This window comes from Pteronotus mesoamericanus, unplaced genomic scaffold, assembly GCF_021234165.1.
Source record: "Pteronotus mesoamericanus isolate MK-2021 breed Mesoamerican mustached bat unplaced genomic scaffold, CSHL_Meso_final contig_309, whole genome shotgun sequence".
Classification (NCBI taxonomy): Eukaryota; Metazoa; Chordata; class Mammalia; order Chiroptera; family Mormoopidae; genus Pteronotus; species Pteronotus mesoamericanus.
In genome coordinates this window covers 30984-45660 of record NW_026555131.1, presented here as the reverse complement: position 1 = coordinate 45660, position 14677 = coordinate 30984, and the positions used below count along the sequence as shown (strand labels likewise).

The window sequence follows — 14677 nt, the reverse complement described above, 5'->3', positions numbered from 1 at the left end:
CTACAGCTTCAGGGAGGTCACTCGGGGGATGTGGAAGAGCTGAGTCTCCTCAGAGCTGCTGGAGCTGCGGCAGCATGGGAAGAGAGTGGGTGAGCCTGGCACAGACCCTCAGCCCGACGCAGGGATAAACCCAGAGCCCTGATTTTCCTCCTCAGAAGCTCTCCAGGGGAGGCCGAGCTCCAGGAAGCTGTGCCTGATGGAGGTGCTGCAGCAAGGTTATGGGAATAACTTTGTGACCCTGGAGCCCCCTGAGTGTGTGGCTTCTCAGGGCCGGCATGTGCCCGCCCCCCCCCCCCCCGCTAGTGCCGGGTGCGGCGAGGGTTCAAGAGGGTGTATGGCAGGGGGCTGGGGCCCAGTGGCTGGAAGGACTCCTTTCTGGGCCCCTGTTGCCCCCACAGTCCTGGTAGCCCCCTCACCTAAGGCGTTTCCAAACAGGATGGAAGTATTTGGAAGTCTTGATGGCAAAGATGATGCTGGGGACCAAAAAGAAAGTGCACCATGCAAGGCAGAACCAGGAGGCATTCTGGAACAAAGGGTGGGGGGTTAGCTCAGTGGAGCTGCGTAGCGACTTCTTCCCATGCTGCTCAGTACCCCAGGCCCCAACTGACTCTGTCCTCAGAGCTGAGGGGGAGGGCTGAGGTGCAGGTCCTCACCTCAGCTCCTGCTCATGTGCCCCTCCCACAACGGTCTTAATGTCCACGAGCCCAGATGAGCTCCCCCGCACTCACCCATGGGTCAGCCACCATGTCACATAGGATCACACGGCCATTGTCCAGGGCTCCAGAGAGGGGCTGGCAGGTGGCAATGCGCTGAGTCACCTGTGGCATCAACATGAGGCAGGTGCACCAGGGCCCCAGGTGCACACTCCATAGTCAGAGAGAAAGGTCGACTGGGACACAGATAGGCCCAGGGACACAGTTGTATAGACACACGGATGCAGGAACGCAGAGATGTAAGGACGCTGACAGAGGCTCAGCTCCCGCCCTTTCCATGCCATGCACCAGCCTGTATTAAGCCCCTACTGTGTGCCCAGCACAGTGCTTTCAGTCACACTCTCACTGGAGAGGCTGCACAGATTGCAGAGGCTGGGATCAGCCAGCACCTGCAGGAGGAGGAAGCTGGAGGGCTTTTTGGCCTCAGGCAGGGTGGGCAGGGGACCGGCACAAAGAAGGGTATGGGGCCAGGTGTGAACAGCATGTTCTGGACCCGTGGCCAGCCCCCCTCACACTCAGGCCTCAGAGAAGGGCTGCCCAGAAGGTGGGTGTGCAGAGCCCAGCCAGCAAGCAAGGGCATGGATGCCAGGTTTGGAAGTTTGGATTCCAGGGCACCCCTAAGGGGCTGTAGGGATGAGACAGGGATAGAGCAAGGTGAATGGCTGGTACTGCCGGGAGCGGGTGACTAAGGCCAGGAGGGGTCTGCGCCCCACTCACCTCCTCTCTCACCCAGGCTACGTACTGGGAAAAGTAACCCATCTCCCGCGTCAGGTAGCACTCGCTTTCCTGCAAGAAAGAAGGGAGCCCTGGGCTGGCAGGAACCTCAGGAACCAGCACCCCAACCCCATGCCTGGCACCATCAGGAAAGGCCGAGCTGGCCTTCCTGGGAGTCGCCATGAGGGAGCAGGGCTGGAGGAGAGGCCTGAGGTGGGAGCCCTGTGTGCGTCAGCCCCTCGACCCACCTCTGACTCTGAGGTGGCCCCCACCCTCTGATGTTCCCCCACTCACGTTCCTCAGGATACGGGTGGCCCAGGCTGGCAGCTCTCTTTTTAGGTAAGTGACCCTGTCCAAGACAACTGAGGTCTCCACCTGGGCAGAGGAGAGGGACTCAACTCAGCGTCCTGCTCAGTCAAGGAGTAGCCACTCCTTCATTAATGCAACAGGTAACACACAACAAACTCAGCTTGGGGCAGGGGCACTAAGCCCTGAGGATGCAGAGGCCAAAGACTTGTCCTTAAGGATCTGCTCACCCACCCCCAATTCTTCCCACCCCAACCCTCAAACCCCTGTGGGGCTGGGCAGAGCAGGCGAGGTCCCATGTCAACCGGGCCTTTCCCTCCCTCTCTCTGCTTCCCTCCTGCCCCACCCCGCCCCCATCTCTAGAAGCCACCTGGAGGCGTGGTGCTGAGAATGCCAGAGCCCTGACACTGACGTTGAGCTTGGCCTGTGGAGGAGAGATTGGGGCTGGTTAGGGGGAGAGCAGGATCCGGCACCTGCCTCCTCTTTTGTGCGCCCTCCGAGCCTCCCCTTTCCCCCAGGCCCAAGCTCACTGGGCCTCCAGACTCACCACAAGACGCTGCTGGGGGAGGACCTTCCCCTGGTAGAAGTGTCTGAGCCCTTGTGCCTCCTGCTGTAGTTGCTTCCCCAGCACAGAATTGCCCTGAGGGGAGACAGAGATAAAATGGCTCCCTTCCCAGGATAGGACAGCTTTTGCCAGCATGTCCTTTACCAGACTGTTCAACCAACATGCTGAGGGCTGTGAATGCTGGGCTCAGACAAAGGCAACAGAGACCCCCTTGAGCTTCTGGGCCTGATCCGGGTGTGGGGGGCCTAAGCCCACATTCTAGGTCTGCCGCGAGCTCGCTGGACATCCCTAAGTCCGCCGCAGAACGTGTCTCAGTGGCAGTGGCAACCCCTGAAATGTGTGGGGTCTGTAAGATATCTAGAAAATCACTTTTTAAACTTTAAATATGTGTGAATACAAAATGCTATTTTTCCCATTAGAGTTGTCTGGGGCAACTGTCATGATATCTGATCCACCACACTGTCCTCATGCTACCTGTCCCAGTGGATCCCATGAGCCGTGAGCACTTAGAAACACTTGCCCCATGAGTGATCAGACCAGTTACTTCATCTGATCTTTGCAGATGAAAGAAATGAGCTCAGGGATGCAGAATGACTTGCCCAAAGCCACACAGCCAATTGGGGCCACACTTGAGTCAGAACTGATACTGCAAAACCCTTCAGCCCTGCTGGGGGTCTAGAGCCTCACTGGTGGGAGCCCCCATTCCCCACCTCTGCCTTCACCCCCCAATCTGACCGCTCTCCCCTCCCCCACCTCTCAGCCTTCTCCCTGACGCCTGCCTTCCTGGAGGGGTCTCTGCTCCCTTCTCACCTGAGAGTGGGCCAGTCCTTCCAGTTCATGGGCCAGCTGCTCCACACTGGTGCTCACCACGGGCTTCTGGATCTGGAGACAGAGGGAGAGGCTGATAGGGGAGGAACCCCGTCTCCACTCATCCCGAACTCCCAGTCTTTTCAAAAGTCTACACACCAGCTAAGTCTATTTGGACACATCAGCCACGGTGGGTTTCACCTGAAGCTGTGACTGATGTACGCCAGGCATTTTCCATTCAGAGAAGAAAAAACTGAGGCGCCCTCTGGTGTAACCCAAGGAAGAGGCGGCTTGCCGCCATCATTTGACACAGCAGAGGGTTCAGGACCACGGACAGGGGCTGGTATTGTGGGCACCTTCGCTCCAGCCCAGCAGGATGGGGAACACCAGGACAGGCCTGGGGCACATAGTCTGGGGATATCCCTCCTGGGGACATGGAGAGCTGAGGGAAGATGGAGGGCTGGGACAAAGCGAGACGCACCCCCCAGGTCCTCTGTGGGCTCCTCTGTCCTGCAGCAGTTTGGCCTGAGGGGCCCAGTGCTGACCTGGGTGAGGAAGCCAGGGTAGTGGATGTCACCAAGCCCGCTGCTCTGCAGGGCCTTCAGGTCCCGGTGGCCAGCGGGGCTCAGCAGGTCCAGGGTCTTTATGTCCACTGTGAGGTTCTGCAACTCTTTCTCCAGGTTGGCCATATACTGAGAGGGAGGGAACAGGGTAGGGGCGTGCCCAGGCACTGAGCCAGGACCCCAGAGCTGCTGTCCTAGGTGAGAGGCCACCAGGGTCCCCACTCTGGATACTCCCAGCCCCAGACATGCCCCCTGCATTGCCCTGCTTCCCTCCCACCAGCCCTCCAACATATCCCCACCAAGACCCAGCCCTCCTCAAGTACCTATGTGGCTACCAGACAGAAACACAGACCTTCCCTGGCCACCCAGTATCAAATAGTTTCCCAAGCCCATCTTCTTCACATCATTGTATGACAGGGTCATTAGAGCACCTGTTGCTGTGACTTCATTTATGTGTGTACTTGCTTATTGCCATCAGCTCTGTCTGAGCAGCACCTTGTCCACCCATTCTGAACCAAACCCTCAGTGTCTAGAGAAGTGGCTCATGCATGGTAGGTGCAGGAGAGGTGCGTTGAATGTGTAAAAATGAGCAGATGGATGGATGATTGAATGATTGAATGAATGAATGAATGAATGAACACAATCACACTTCCAAGACAGATCACAGTTTAAAAAAGGACACTCAGTATTTTTCAACCATTGCTGGGGGAGATTTATAGAGCATGGCATTCAGCCCCAATGTTTAACAGATGAGAAACTGAGCCCAGAGAGGAACATTCACCTGCCTGCAGTTTCACAGTAGCTTAGAGAATGGAGCCCAGCTCTGGTCCTCTCTCTCCCACCCATGCTGCCTTCCCAGGGGGAGAAAGGCCTGATTCTTTCTCAGAGGCATCAGTAGCAGGCAAGTGCAAGAGATATGGAAAGCATGCCATGTCACATTTATCTGCCTCATCAGCTCCTTATCTCCTTTGAGGGCAAGCACTCTTTAGGTCTCTTTTGATGTTGCCACATGGCCCCCGAGGACTGCCCAGTCCCTCTGAACATGAGGCCCTCCCAGTCCAGGCTCTTCTGTGAGCTGGACCCCTCCCCTCCAGGACTGGGGCTGAGAACCCTCCTCGTAAGAGCCATGACTCCCAGCCAGCAAAGCACAGGGCCCCTCTGCCCAGGCCCCCTGCTGAAGCCCTCCCTGGCCACCAGCCTTGTTCCACGGGAAGTGTCTGTGCCTGAGAACCTGGCATCACCTGCTCTGTGGGCATCTCATCTGATTAGAGACACTAGGGGAGGAGAATTCTAAGGCACTACAAAAACTGCCCCCGTTTACACAGTTTAAGGTACAGAGTTGGGTCTGTCATCTGGACCCCTTGGCTCTGCTGCTCTGTGGGCTGAGAATAAATGGCGGGTTCAAGAGTAGTTGGAAGGGTTTCTGGGTGGAAGACCAGGAGTCAGCATGCTTGGGGAGGTCCCAGGATATGCTTGGGAATGGCTCTCTGAGGGCCCTGGAAGTCAAGCACCTCTCCTCCCACCTCTCTTAGGCATGGAGAGTGGAAAGGAGGTGTACATTCTCCAAAGAGATCCCCTCTCGTGAAGTAGCTCTTCCTTCTCTGTCCCAGAATGGTCCCTCATTAGCATGGACCCTTTCCTCCAGTTCTATACACCAAGTTCTGGCCAAGTCCAGAGGCTGAGGAATTGAATCCTGCCACCTCCCACTGACTGTGTAAGCTCAGCCAGGGGCCTGTGGGAGCCCTCCCCCAGTGGTATCCAACTTGGTCACCATCATTTTCACTGCCACTCCATCCCAACTGCAGCACATGAACCATGCCTGCCCCGGTCAGGACACACCACCCCCCCAGCCTCTCACTCACTGTCTTCGGCCTTTCCTGCTACGGCCTCAGCTGTGCCTAGTTTTCCCAGGGCACAGTCCTCAGAGCTGGTCATAGCCTCCAGACCCTCTCCCACCTACCTGCGCATCCCAGAAGCTTCCTCGGCTCAAGCCCTGGGCCAGGCCCTGAGCTGGCACCTGGGGCCTCTGCCCCTGAGGCACCTCAGTTGCTCTTGCAGACTTCTCAGGTTCAAGGGGATGGTTCCACTATAGAGGTAAGGCCAGAGGAGGGGGATGTGCAGGAGAAGTCTGCACAGCCTTCTGGAAGATTCTCTTACCTGGCTCATATCCAGGTACATCTCCAGGTCATAGGAGTCATTGAGCTGCAGGACCTTCCAGAGTGGGGCCCCTTTCCTGCACTGCCTGGGGAGGAACAATGGGCATCAAAGAGGAGAGAAGGGCTGGCCAGTAGGGGCTGAAGTCACCTTAATGGGACACCCATCTCAGCTCCTTCTCACACCCTGTCTCCAGCCCAGGCTTCGTACTCACTGATACGCCAGGAGGATACTGATATTCTTCTTCAGGCCAAGAAGGTGGGACAAGTTCATGGACGAGGGCAAGCTCCCCGGAGTGTCAACAAACTGGACATGGGTCAGGGAGAACAAGCCTGGAGTGAGGAGGGGCAAGGCCGTCCCAGCCAAGGGGCGAGTCCCACGACACCCCTAGCTCAGCAGAGACCATACCCAAACCTGCCTCAGACTCAGATCACCCAGGGCCCTAACTCACTGTGCGGACCCTCCTGAACCAGATGACCAGATGATTGGGGATTACATGCTAGAAGCACCGGGGAACCAGCACCCCCAGTTTGCAGACTCAGAGTTAGGAGAACAGACTGGCTCAGGTCTGGGTTCAACCCCTGGAACTTGCCGCCTTGGGCTGGGCATCACCCCAAGGACTGACGGGCTCTCTCTCACTGCTCACCTGCTGGTGGTTTTCTGCCTTTGTCGGGCCATCTCCATCATTCTCCCCCCCCTCACCCCTGTCCTGCTCTCCCTCTTGCCTTTTCTGGCTCCCGCTTCCTTCCAACCCTCTTTCTCTGCTCACATCTCCATCCACCCACCTGATAGAGTTCCCCGCTCTCCCAGCTCCGGCACACCAGCGTCTGCACGTTGCCGCCCACCAGGAAGGTGGAGAAGACGAGGAGGATAAGGGGTCCAGCGAAGAGGAAGCTGAGGCCCACCCCCCTGGGGAAGGCAGAGGGTGATGGGTAAGGCGGGAAAGAACTTCTGTCCCCACCCACATCCCAGGCCAGCCCCGGGGTAGAGCCCTTTGGGGAGAAAAACTCAGAGGCTCTGCCACCTGGGTCAGGAGTTAGAACTGCTGACTGTCCCCACCATGTCCACCCCATCCTCACCCTATTGCTGGTACCCTGGCTGGCCCTGGCAGTCTAGGGGCCAGGGTAACAGTTTTGCCCAAATAGGCTGCCAGCCTCTGGGCCCAGAGCACATAGAGGTGACCGGCTCCAGAGCTCAGCCCTCAACAGGGCCACCTGTGCAGCCAGCCATGACGCGCCAGCAGGACCAGCAACTTAGAAAGTCTGAGGAAAGCCAGTGCAGCTGACCTGCAGGTCTCGTTTGGGACATAGGCACAGCCCCATGCCAAGACCTAAGGCTTAGAGAGTAAAACATGGGCTGGACTCACCCCTTTGGCCAAGAACCCTTATGCAGTGACCAGCTTACATAAGTAAATGTGCCAGCTCTGCCCTTTGAGACCAGGCCCAGACAAGAGAACAGCCTTCAGCCTCCCCCCACTGCCCTGCTCCTCTCTCAACAAGCCTGTTGTTAGGGGTGGGGTGGACTGGCATGCTAGACAGCCAGTTAGTCCAGGGATGGCGAACAGATTCTATCTCTGGTGTTCCCTCCTCGTGGTGATGCTGCCGGCATGGTAGGTTAAGAAAGATTCTGAGGCTCTGCCTGGGCTCAGTGGGAAAGAAGGCCCATTGGCTACTATAATTACCACTGATGTGGAGGCAGAAGTGCTGCTTTGTTGTCACCCCTGCTCTAGTCAAACCTTTTGTACAGATGAAGACACTGGAGCTCAGATGGGTTACTAATTTGTCCACGGCCACCCAATGAGTTAGTACCAGAGCTCAGTCTCCGATGCCCAGGACAGAAGAAGCTGTCTGTGGGCGTGGAGAAACCTGGCCAGCCCAGTGGGAGAGACCCTCCCCCTTCCCACAGCCCTTCTTACACCATGAGGATGCGGGCTCCAGCCCTGCCCTTGGCTTCCAAGTGGCTGGGGTGTTCCCGGGCAGACAGCCCCCAGATTCCCAGGTTGAGGCCCACCAGGTTACAGACCACCACCAGCAGGACCACAGAGCACAGCACGCAGCCCACAATCCACCTGCCACAGAGAAGGTGCAGGTGTCACTGGGAAGGGATAGGCCAGCACAGGACCTACTCGGGGCCACTCACCCCAAGGCTGGGGCTTTAGAACCATAGGTATAACCACTTCCTGAGGCCTCCCTGCTCCTATGGGGTCCTCAGGCTCAGATCTCAAGGGCACACAGCCAAGGTGGGGACATATAAAGGATCTTGGCTGGAAGGAGGCAGAGGGTTAGTACAACAAGGAGCTGGTGGGGGCTGGAATCAGGCCCTGGTGGCCTAGAGACGGGGCTGCCTGCTCCACTCCACCCCCACGGGTCTCAAGCACCTGTATTTCTCGTATCTCTGCACCTCCTTCAGGTAGGGGCGACTACTGTTTTCCATCTTCTCCAGTGCCTGGCTCCAGCGAGAGGCCCCCTCCCAGTTTGGGAACGCGTTGGCCATTGTCTTCAACCCTCTGGGCTGCTGGGCCACCACCTTCTTCAGCTCTGCCCAAAGCAGCAGGGGCTTAAGGGTCGGGGAAGGCACCTGGGGCCCACAGAGGGCCCACTCTCTGCCCAGTCCCAGCCAAGAGCGCAGCATTCGGCCTCTGGTCTCCCCCACACTGCCCCGCACCTCTCTCCACAAGCCTGCTGTTAGGGGAGGGACGGGGTGGAGTGGTGTGCTAGGCAGCCAGCCTGGTCCCTGGGCAGGCCTTACCTGTGACCACGTCGGCCATCTGCAAGGAAGCCAGGAGTGGGAGGGCATTAAAGGTGCTGTTCTCCTGCCAGAACAAAAGGTATCTGTGCCTCCTGCTCTGTACCTGGGTGTCCCGGCTTGGGGACCCTGGCATCACCAGGCCCAGAGGGAGGGGATCTTACTTTGTGCTCCCAACTCAGGATATCAGGAAATAGCCTCCCCTTTCTTCTCTTGGTCAAAGGCATCTTCTCCGCTTCCAGGGCCCATCTGACTCAACGCCCCAAACAATGCTCCTCAAAGACCCTTCCTTTTCATCCCCATCCTCTCTTGCTTAGACGGTTGCAGTAGACTCCCAACTATCCTCTCACCTCCCCCATCCAACCTGCGCATGGCTGCCAGGGCTATCTCCCTACGATCCAGCTCTAACCCGCTCTTCCAGGCTCACCTCCCACTTCTTCCTTCTGAAACCTTCTGCTCCTGTCACTCAGCACAGATGACTCACCGTTTCCTCAGCTCAGACATTCTGTCCCCTGGGTCACAGGTGTCGGTTCATGCTGCACAGCCCCCCTACCCACCCCCAGCCCATCATCACCCAGGAGATCCTCCCTGTCCCCCAGGGCTCAGCTGCATGCCCTTGCCACCCTGACCCCCTACCCCCTACCCCCTTAGGGTCCTGGCTCTTGCTTCTGAGTTCCAGGCCCACCTCTCCCACCAGACTGTGAACGCTCAAGTACTGGCATTGTGAGATTCCAGCCCAGGTGCCATGTGACAGGTGAGGCCCTGATTTGACCCAAATGTTAGATTCAACTGAGTACCCACCCAAAAGAGAGACATTGAGGCCTCTAATTTGTGAGTTCCCAGGCAGGCGGGGGAGAAACCAGGTAGACCAGGGTAGGCACTCACCTCCTGGACCATGCTGGAGAAGTTAGCCTCTGGGACACCCTTCAGGCGATGAAGGACATCGTCCACATGGGGCACCTGAAATTGAAGGGAAAGTGGGTGATGACAAAAGCCTAAGAAGGATCCCGGAAGGAGGATGGGAGGTGGGGGGCCAGAGGCCTCTGAACCCTCAGTGCCCTCTTGTGTAAAACATGGGGACCAGCACAGTCCTCCTGTCCTGGGTGGTAGCGAGAACTCAAGAAGCTAATACACAGGACACTCACAGCACAGTGCGTGCCCCAGGGAGGCTGTTGCCCCTCTACCAGGATGATGATCACTAGCCCTCATCCTGGCTCAGGAGAGGGAGGGAGTCTACCTCAGGAACAGGGGCCCCAGGCTGCCTGGGGATTCCTGTGGCAGGAGGTGGGGAAGCCCCCTTGCCCTAAGGCACCTGGCCGAAGTCAGCTCCCAACTCCAGGCCGCCGACCCGGCTCAGGGTCTCTGCACAGCCCTGGCAGCCAGGCTCCTGCAGCAGGTCGCGGAGGCGCTCCCGGTGCACCCGAACAGCGGGATCCAGCTCCTGCTGCCCCTCCCGCAGCTCCACTAGGGTGGCATTCAGGGCTTGGAGGTGGTCCATGGAGACCTGTAGGGCTGAGACCCACCCAGATCTTGCCTGAGCAGTCTCCACTGCTGCCAGCGTCCAACTTCCCTCCCCACAAGCCAAAGGGACCTGCCAGCATTCACCTCTAACCCCACCAGTTATAATGGAAATGGCCTCAGGACACGTTGAGGCAGGATGTGGGCAAGGGTGCCCAAGGGGACCCTAGGATAAAGCCAGGGGTGGGGCTTGCTAAGGCAGTGAAAGAAATCTAGGCTGAGTGGGGAGAGTGGGGGCTGGGGCGCTGCCCTCAGGAGACACCGCCTGGGCACTGGTCCCACTCACCCTGGCCCAGGCTGAGCAGTGAGGCCAGCACCTCATATACTGTACTGCTGAGCTGGGTGTGGATTGTGCTCCCGATGCTCATGGCAACACCTGAGGAACACAGGCAGTCTGAGGGCTGGTCCCCAGGAGCCAAGAGCCCTTCCTACCTGTCCATCCAGCCTCCCCAGGTTCTGCAGCAGACTGGCTGCTGTGCTGCCCAGCTGGCCCAATCCCCACCCTGCGAGGGTGTTCCCAGGTAGAGCCCAGAATAAGGGAGGGAGAGGGCCCTTCAAGACAGGCCTGGGCAGGTGGCCCCTGGGGCTGGCCTGCCTGCCAGCCAGCTCCTAATCCTCACCATCCAGGTCCTTCAAGACACGCTTCTGGGGAAGGGAGAACTGCTGTGCCACGGCCTGCAGCTCCTAGGCAAACACAGGGCCATCACTTGACAGCCCTCCCTCTGGTTCTTTCCCAGCCCTTCCTGAGACTCTCCAGCATTTATGTATTACAGTGACTCTCCAGCAGGGGGCAGTCAGGTGCACGTTGGAAGGGGGACTTTTGGGCTACTTTGTAAGACCCACTCTTCTCTGACCTGCCTAGGCCTGGTGCTTTTGTGGGTAAATTAAGGTGAGGGGTTAACTGGTGCTCACCTGGGGGACATCAGAGACCAGGCCCCGGAGGCTCAGCAGTGTCTCAGTCACGGCCTTGGCACTCGGGCCCATCTGTTCATGCACACGCTGGTTGGTGACAAAGGCACAGACAGCGCCGATCCTGCAGGACGGAGGCGGGGGAAGGGACTCGATGGATGTCCTTCGGCACCTGGGCCTGGGCCCATCCCTCCCGCCTGAGCCAGGCACCCCTCACAGCAGCACGAGGGTGGTCAGCAGCAGGAAGGTCATGAGGGTGCCGCGCTCACAGGCCATCTCCTTGGGCTCCGTCTTCACTCGGCCCCCACAGCGCCGCTGGCGGCCACGGCAGCAACAGAAGCAGAGCCCTGCAGTGGGCACCACCAGGAGGTAGAGGCCGGCGATGACAGCGCACACCACATAGCCAGTCTCATACCGCACCACCTGGCAGGGCGGCAAGGCAGAGGGGCTGTTCTGACTTCACCAGCCAGCCTAACCCACAGGACACCAGAGGGTAACCTGGAGGGGGCGATGTACACAGCGGGGACTTTCACGAATGTCCTTGAACCCATGCAAGGTGCATGTGTCCTTACTGTTTACCACCTTACATCTGGAGAAAGTGCCCTCCAGGGATGTCGGGGCTCACTGCAAACCCCAGTTAATGGCAGAGCCATTGTTTGAAATCTGGTCTGCCAACTGCAGTGCTCATGAACGAGAGGAAGGCGTGCCCAAGACCCCACCCTGGGGCACAGCCAGCAAGGTGAGCTGAGCTGAGGGAGCCTTCCTATTCTCGCCCCCAGGCTCAGCCTGAACTCCCTCTCCGTCCCGCCCCCGCCCCAGCCTCACCTCGTCCACCTTCACGGAGGCTGGCTCATTCAGCAGGGCCCTCACCAGCTCTATGGAAAGAGTCAAGCTGGGGGCTTGGGGATAGCACTGCCCTGCCCCTGTTCCCGCCCCAAGTGCCAGGAAAAGGTGGGCTCTCCTGAGGGGCTCCTCCCACCACCTCAGTCCCCTGGGAGAAGGCAGTGTCCCTATAGCCCCTTGTCATCACGCCCAAGCCTCAGAGTGGAATGGCTGAGGGGAGGACTGACCAGCCCCTCCTCCTGAATCCTACAGGTTGGCCCTGCCGCAGGGAGCCAAGCCGCCAGGCTGGTCAAAAGCAGAGAAGAGCCTGGTCTAGCAGCTCTTCCCCTCAAAAGGCAGGAGAGCAGGCTGAGAGAGCCCTGCAGCCCCTGCTCCTCCTCCCCACCCCTGGTACCACCAGACCCAGAGAAAATTTTAGCCAGGTCTTTGGGGATTTCTAATGTAACCTTCTCTATACTAAAACAGAGAAACTGATATTCAGAGAGGAAAAAGGGCTCACCTAAGGTCACACAGGAAGGTCCTGGAGGGGTCTCCAGGTGATGCCCCTGGGCAGGAAGATGGGGGTGGGGAATGCTGGGGACCCTGCCCGCCAAGTACCCCATTCCATGGTGGAGGGGGATAAGGGTTCTGGCCAGGACCCAGTCCCACCCAAGGCCCACTTGGGGAAAGCACACTCACCGGCGGGGAAGGGGTTGAGCTGCACAGCAGAGAGGAAGCGGCGCACGGTGCCGTAGAGGTGGTCCAGGGGCCCTGGGGTGCGTACTCGAGGAGCCAGCCACGGGTCCCTGGCTGTGGGCGTGAAAGTCAGGTGTGCGGCTGGGCCGAGGGACCCACAGTCCATGGCCCGCGCCCCCTGCAAGCTCTGGGACAGCATCAGGCCCAGGCCCAGCCCCAGCAGAGGCACCAAGAGGCCTGGCACATGTGCCATGAGGTCGCCAGGGGCTGCGGGGCAGGCGAATGCAGGGCTCAGGCAGCAGAGAGTGCGGGAGGAACGCAGGGCCAGCCGTGCATCCTTCGCCAGCCTCTGTGCTTCGGCTCTCAAAACTGGCCTGACGGGTTTGGGCTCCCCAGCTACCTGGGCACCGGCCCAAAGCGCTGGAAGGGCAGGGCGGAGGCCTGGAGTTGGGGGCAGGGCCTAGTCAGATGCCCTCCGAAGCCTGGGGTGGGGGTCTGGTGCTCACCCCTGGGAAGGCTGCCTGTGAGTTGGGTATGGGAGCCACTCAGTAGCTCTGGATTATCCAGGGTGGCCCAATTCTAAATATTATATTCTGTGTTCAGACCCAGCAGCCTGACCTGGGGGGCTGGGAAAACAGTCACCCAGGGAAGCCTTGGCAAGAGGGTGACAAGAGCAGCCTTACAGGCCCAGGAACTAGGCACCTCTCCCAGCTCCTTCTGGGGCCTGCTCTGTCCTCTCCCATCATGCCTGAGCCTGCTGCCAGCCCAGCCCGGAGCAGAGAAGCTACCAGGCTTTGTCCTGAGTGGCTCTCAGAAGTGCCATTCAGACAGGGACAGTCCTTTAGGAGGGCAAATCCCCACAAAGGCAGGCCCTTTGGCCTACCAGCGCACTATCTAGTCACAGTTGAGAGGACTGATCAAGGTTATATCCAGAGAAGTGTCTACACAGCCCTCTGTTTTCTAAGTGGCTGTGTGCCCGATACCAAGAGGCTGCCTGTGGCTGAGCAGGTCCTGGGGAAATAATGCTACGTGGATGGGGGTGATCCTGGCAGCGTTACTCATCATACCAAAAAGAGCCCTGATGGCCACCCAGACCAAAGAATCAGTAAAATGAGCACCTCACATTATACACCAGGCTGTCATTACAGAAAATGCTGTGGAAATGGCTCCTTTGACTTGAGAGATACCCACAATGCACTAATGAGTGCAAACGGCTGATCACGCAGCAGTACGTGGAGGGAAAATGCAAAACACGGATCACCTCTGGGTAAATCCGGCTAAAATCATGGGCCATTTTTATTCTCTTCTGTTCATCTCTACTGCTTCTTTGCCTTAAACATGTGTTGCTTGTGTCCAAAGAAAGAATGGAGTTTGTGAGTTCCCATGGCAGCACCCCCTCCATGGGAGCCCTGGAGGGAGGGGCTGCAGCCCTGGCTTTTGGGGTGGGTGAGTTTGCACAGGAATTTTTAGCTGCTCGCGGTGGGGGTCACTTAAGTCCGAGTCAGGGCTGAACCCACAGCAGTATCCTGACCCTTCCCACACTACCCCGACAGTGTTCTTAGAGGCGGGGGACAAAAGACACAGTTGTAGAAGAAACAGTCCTGTTAATAATGGGGTGCACGCAGGCAACGGACCTCATCAAAGCGTTACTCAGAGATGAGGATGAGGGCTGCACTGAGGAACTGGCTGAGGGTGTCCTGGCTCCTCAGGTCAGGGAAGCGGGGTGGTCCAGGGCCAGCACTGCCCCTAGAGGCCCAATGCCAGTGCGTGGCCCCAGGCCCCTAACCACTCTGCCCTGTGACTATGCTGCATAAATGCAGGCTGTGTCCCACTCTACCCTTCCAGCCTGACTCTCCTGACCTGTGCTGGGGACCCCTGTGCCCTGGAGGCTGCCATCTGGAGGGGCTGGTCTCCCCAGAACCTACCTGTCCCTCCACTTTCTCTCCTCCTCCAATGTGAGCTGTTAAAAAAATTACTCCCCTGGACATTGTGACTTGGTTGGGTGCCGTCCTGCAAACTAAAGGGTCACCAGTTCGTTTCCCAGTCAGGGCACATGTCTGGGTCATGGGTTCAGCTGTGCAAGAAGCTGTTTGATGTTTCTCTCTCACATCAATGTTTCTTTCCCTGTCCTTCTCTCTCCCCTCCCCTCTCATTAGAATCAAATT

General features: G+C 58.4%; 1 protein-coding gene across 1 annotated transcript; it reads right to left on the bottom strand.

The window, feature by feature from the left end:
* Window positions 1–12765, bottom strand: PROM2 (prominin 2). Its single transcript, XM_054575512.1, has 23 exons — window positions 12516–12765; window positions 11820–11869; window positions 11212–11417; window positions 10998–11118; window positions 10706–10769; window positions 10372–10461; window positions 9880–10079; window positions 9453–9527; window positions 8571–8634; window positions 8200–8359; window positions 7738–7890; window positions 6608–6731; window positions 6037–6128; window positions 5826–5910; window positions 3651–3797; window positions 3109–3180; window positions 2281–2373; window positions 2104–2157; window positions 1722–1802; window positions 1431–1499; window positions 729–818; window positions 417–523; window positions 1–64 (listed from the first exon to the last, which is right to left on the bottom strand). Exons 1-23 carry the CDS (start codon window positions 12763–12765, stop codon window positions 1–3), a joined length of 2511 nt encoding a protein of 836 aa, XP_054431487.1.
* Between the last annotated feature and the right edge of the window lie 1912 nt (window positions 12766–14677).

What these genes read in the sequence shown, in the direction of transcription:
- PROM2 (XM_054575512.1), bottom strand. Translation starts at nt 12,765, where the DNA reads ATGGCACATGTGCCAGGCCTCTTGGTGCCTCTGCTGGGGCTGGGCCTG. An exon ending in CTGACCACCCTCGTGCTGCT is followed by an intron (nt 11,119 to 11,211) that starts GTGAGGGGTGCC and finishes TCCGTCCTGCAG; the next exon opens with GATCGGCGCTGTCTGTGCCT. An exon ending in ACCCTGGCTTCCTCACCCAG is followed by an intron (nt 3,181 to 3,650) that starts GTCAGCACTGGG and finishes CTCTGTCTCCAG; the next exon opens with ATCCAGAAGCCCGTGGTGAG.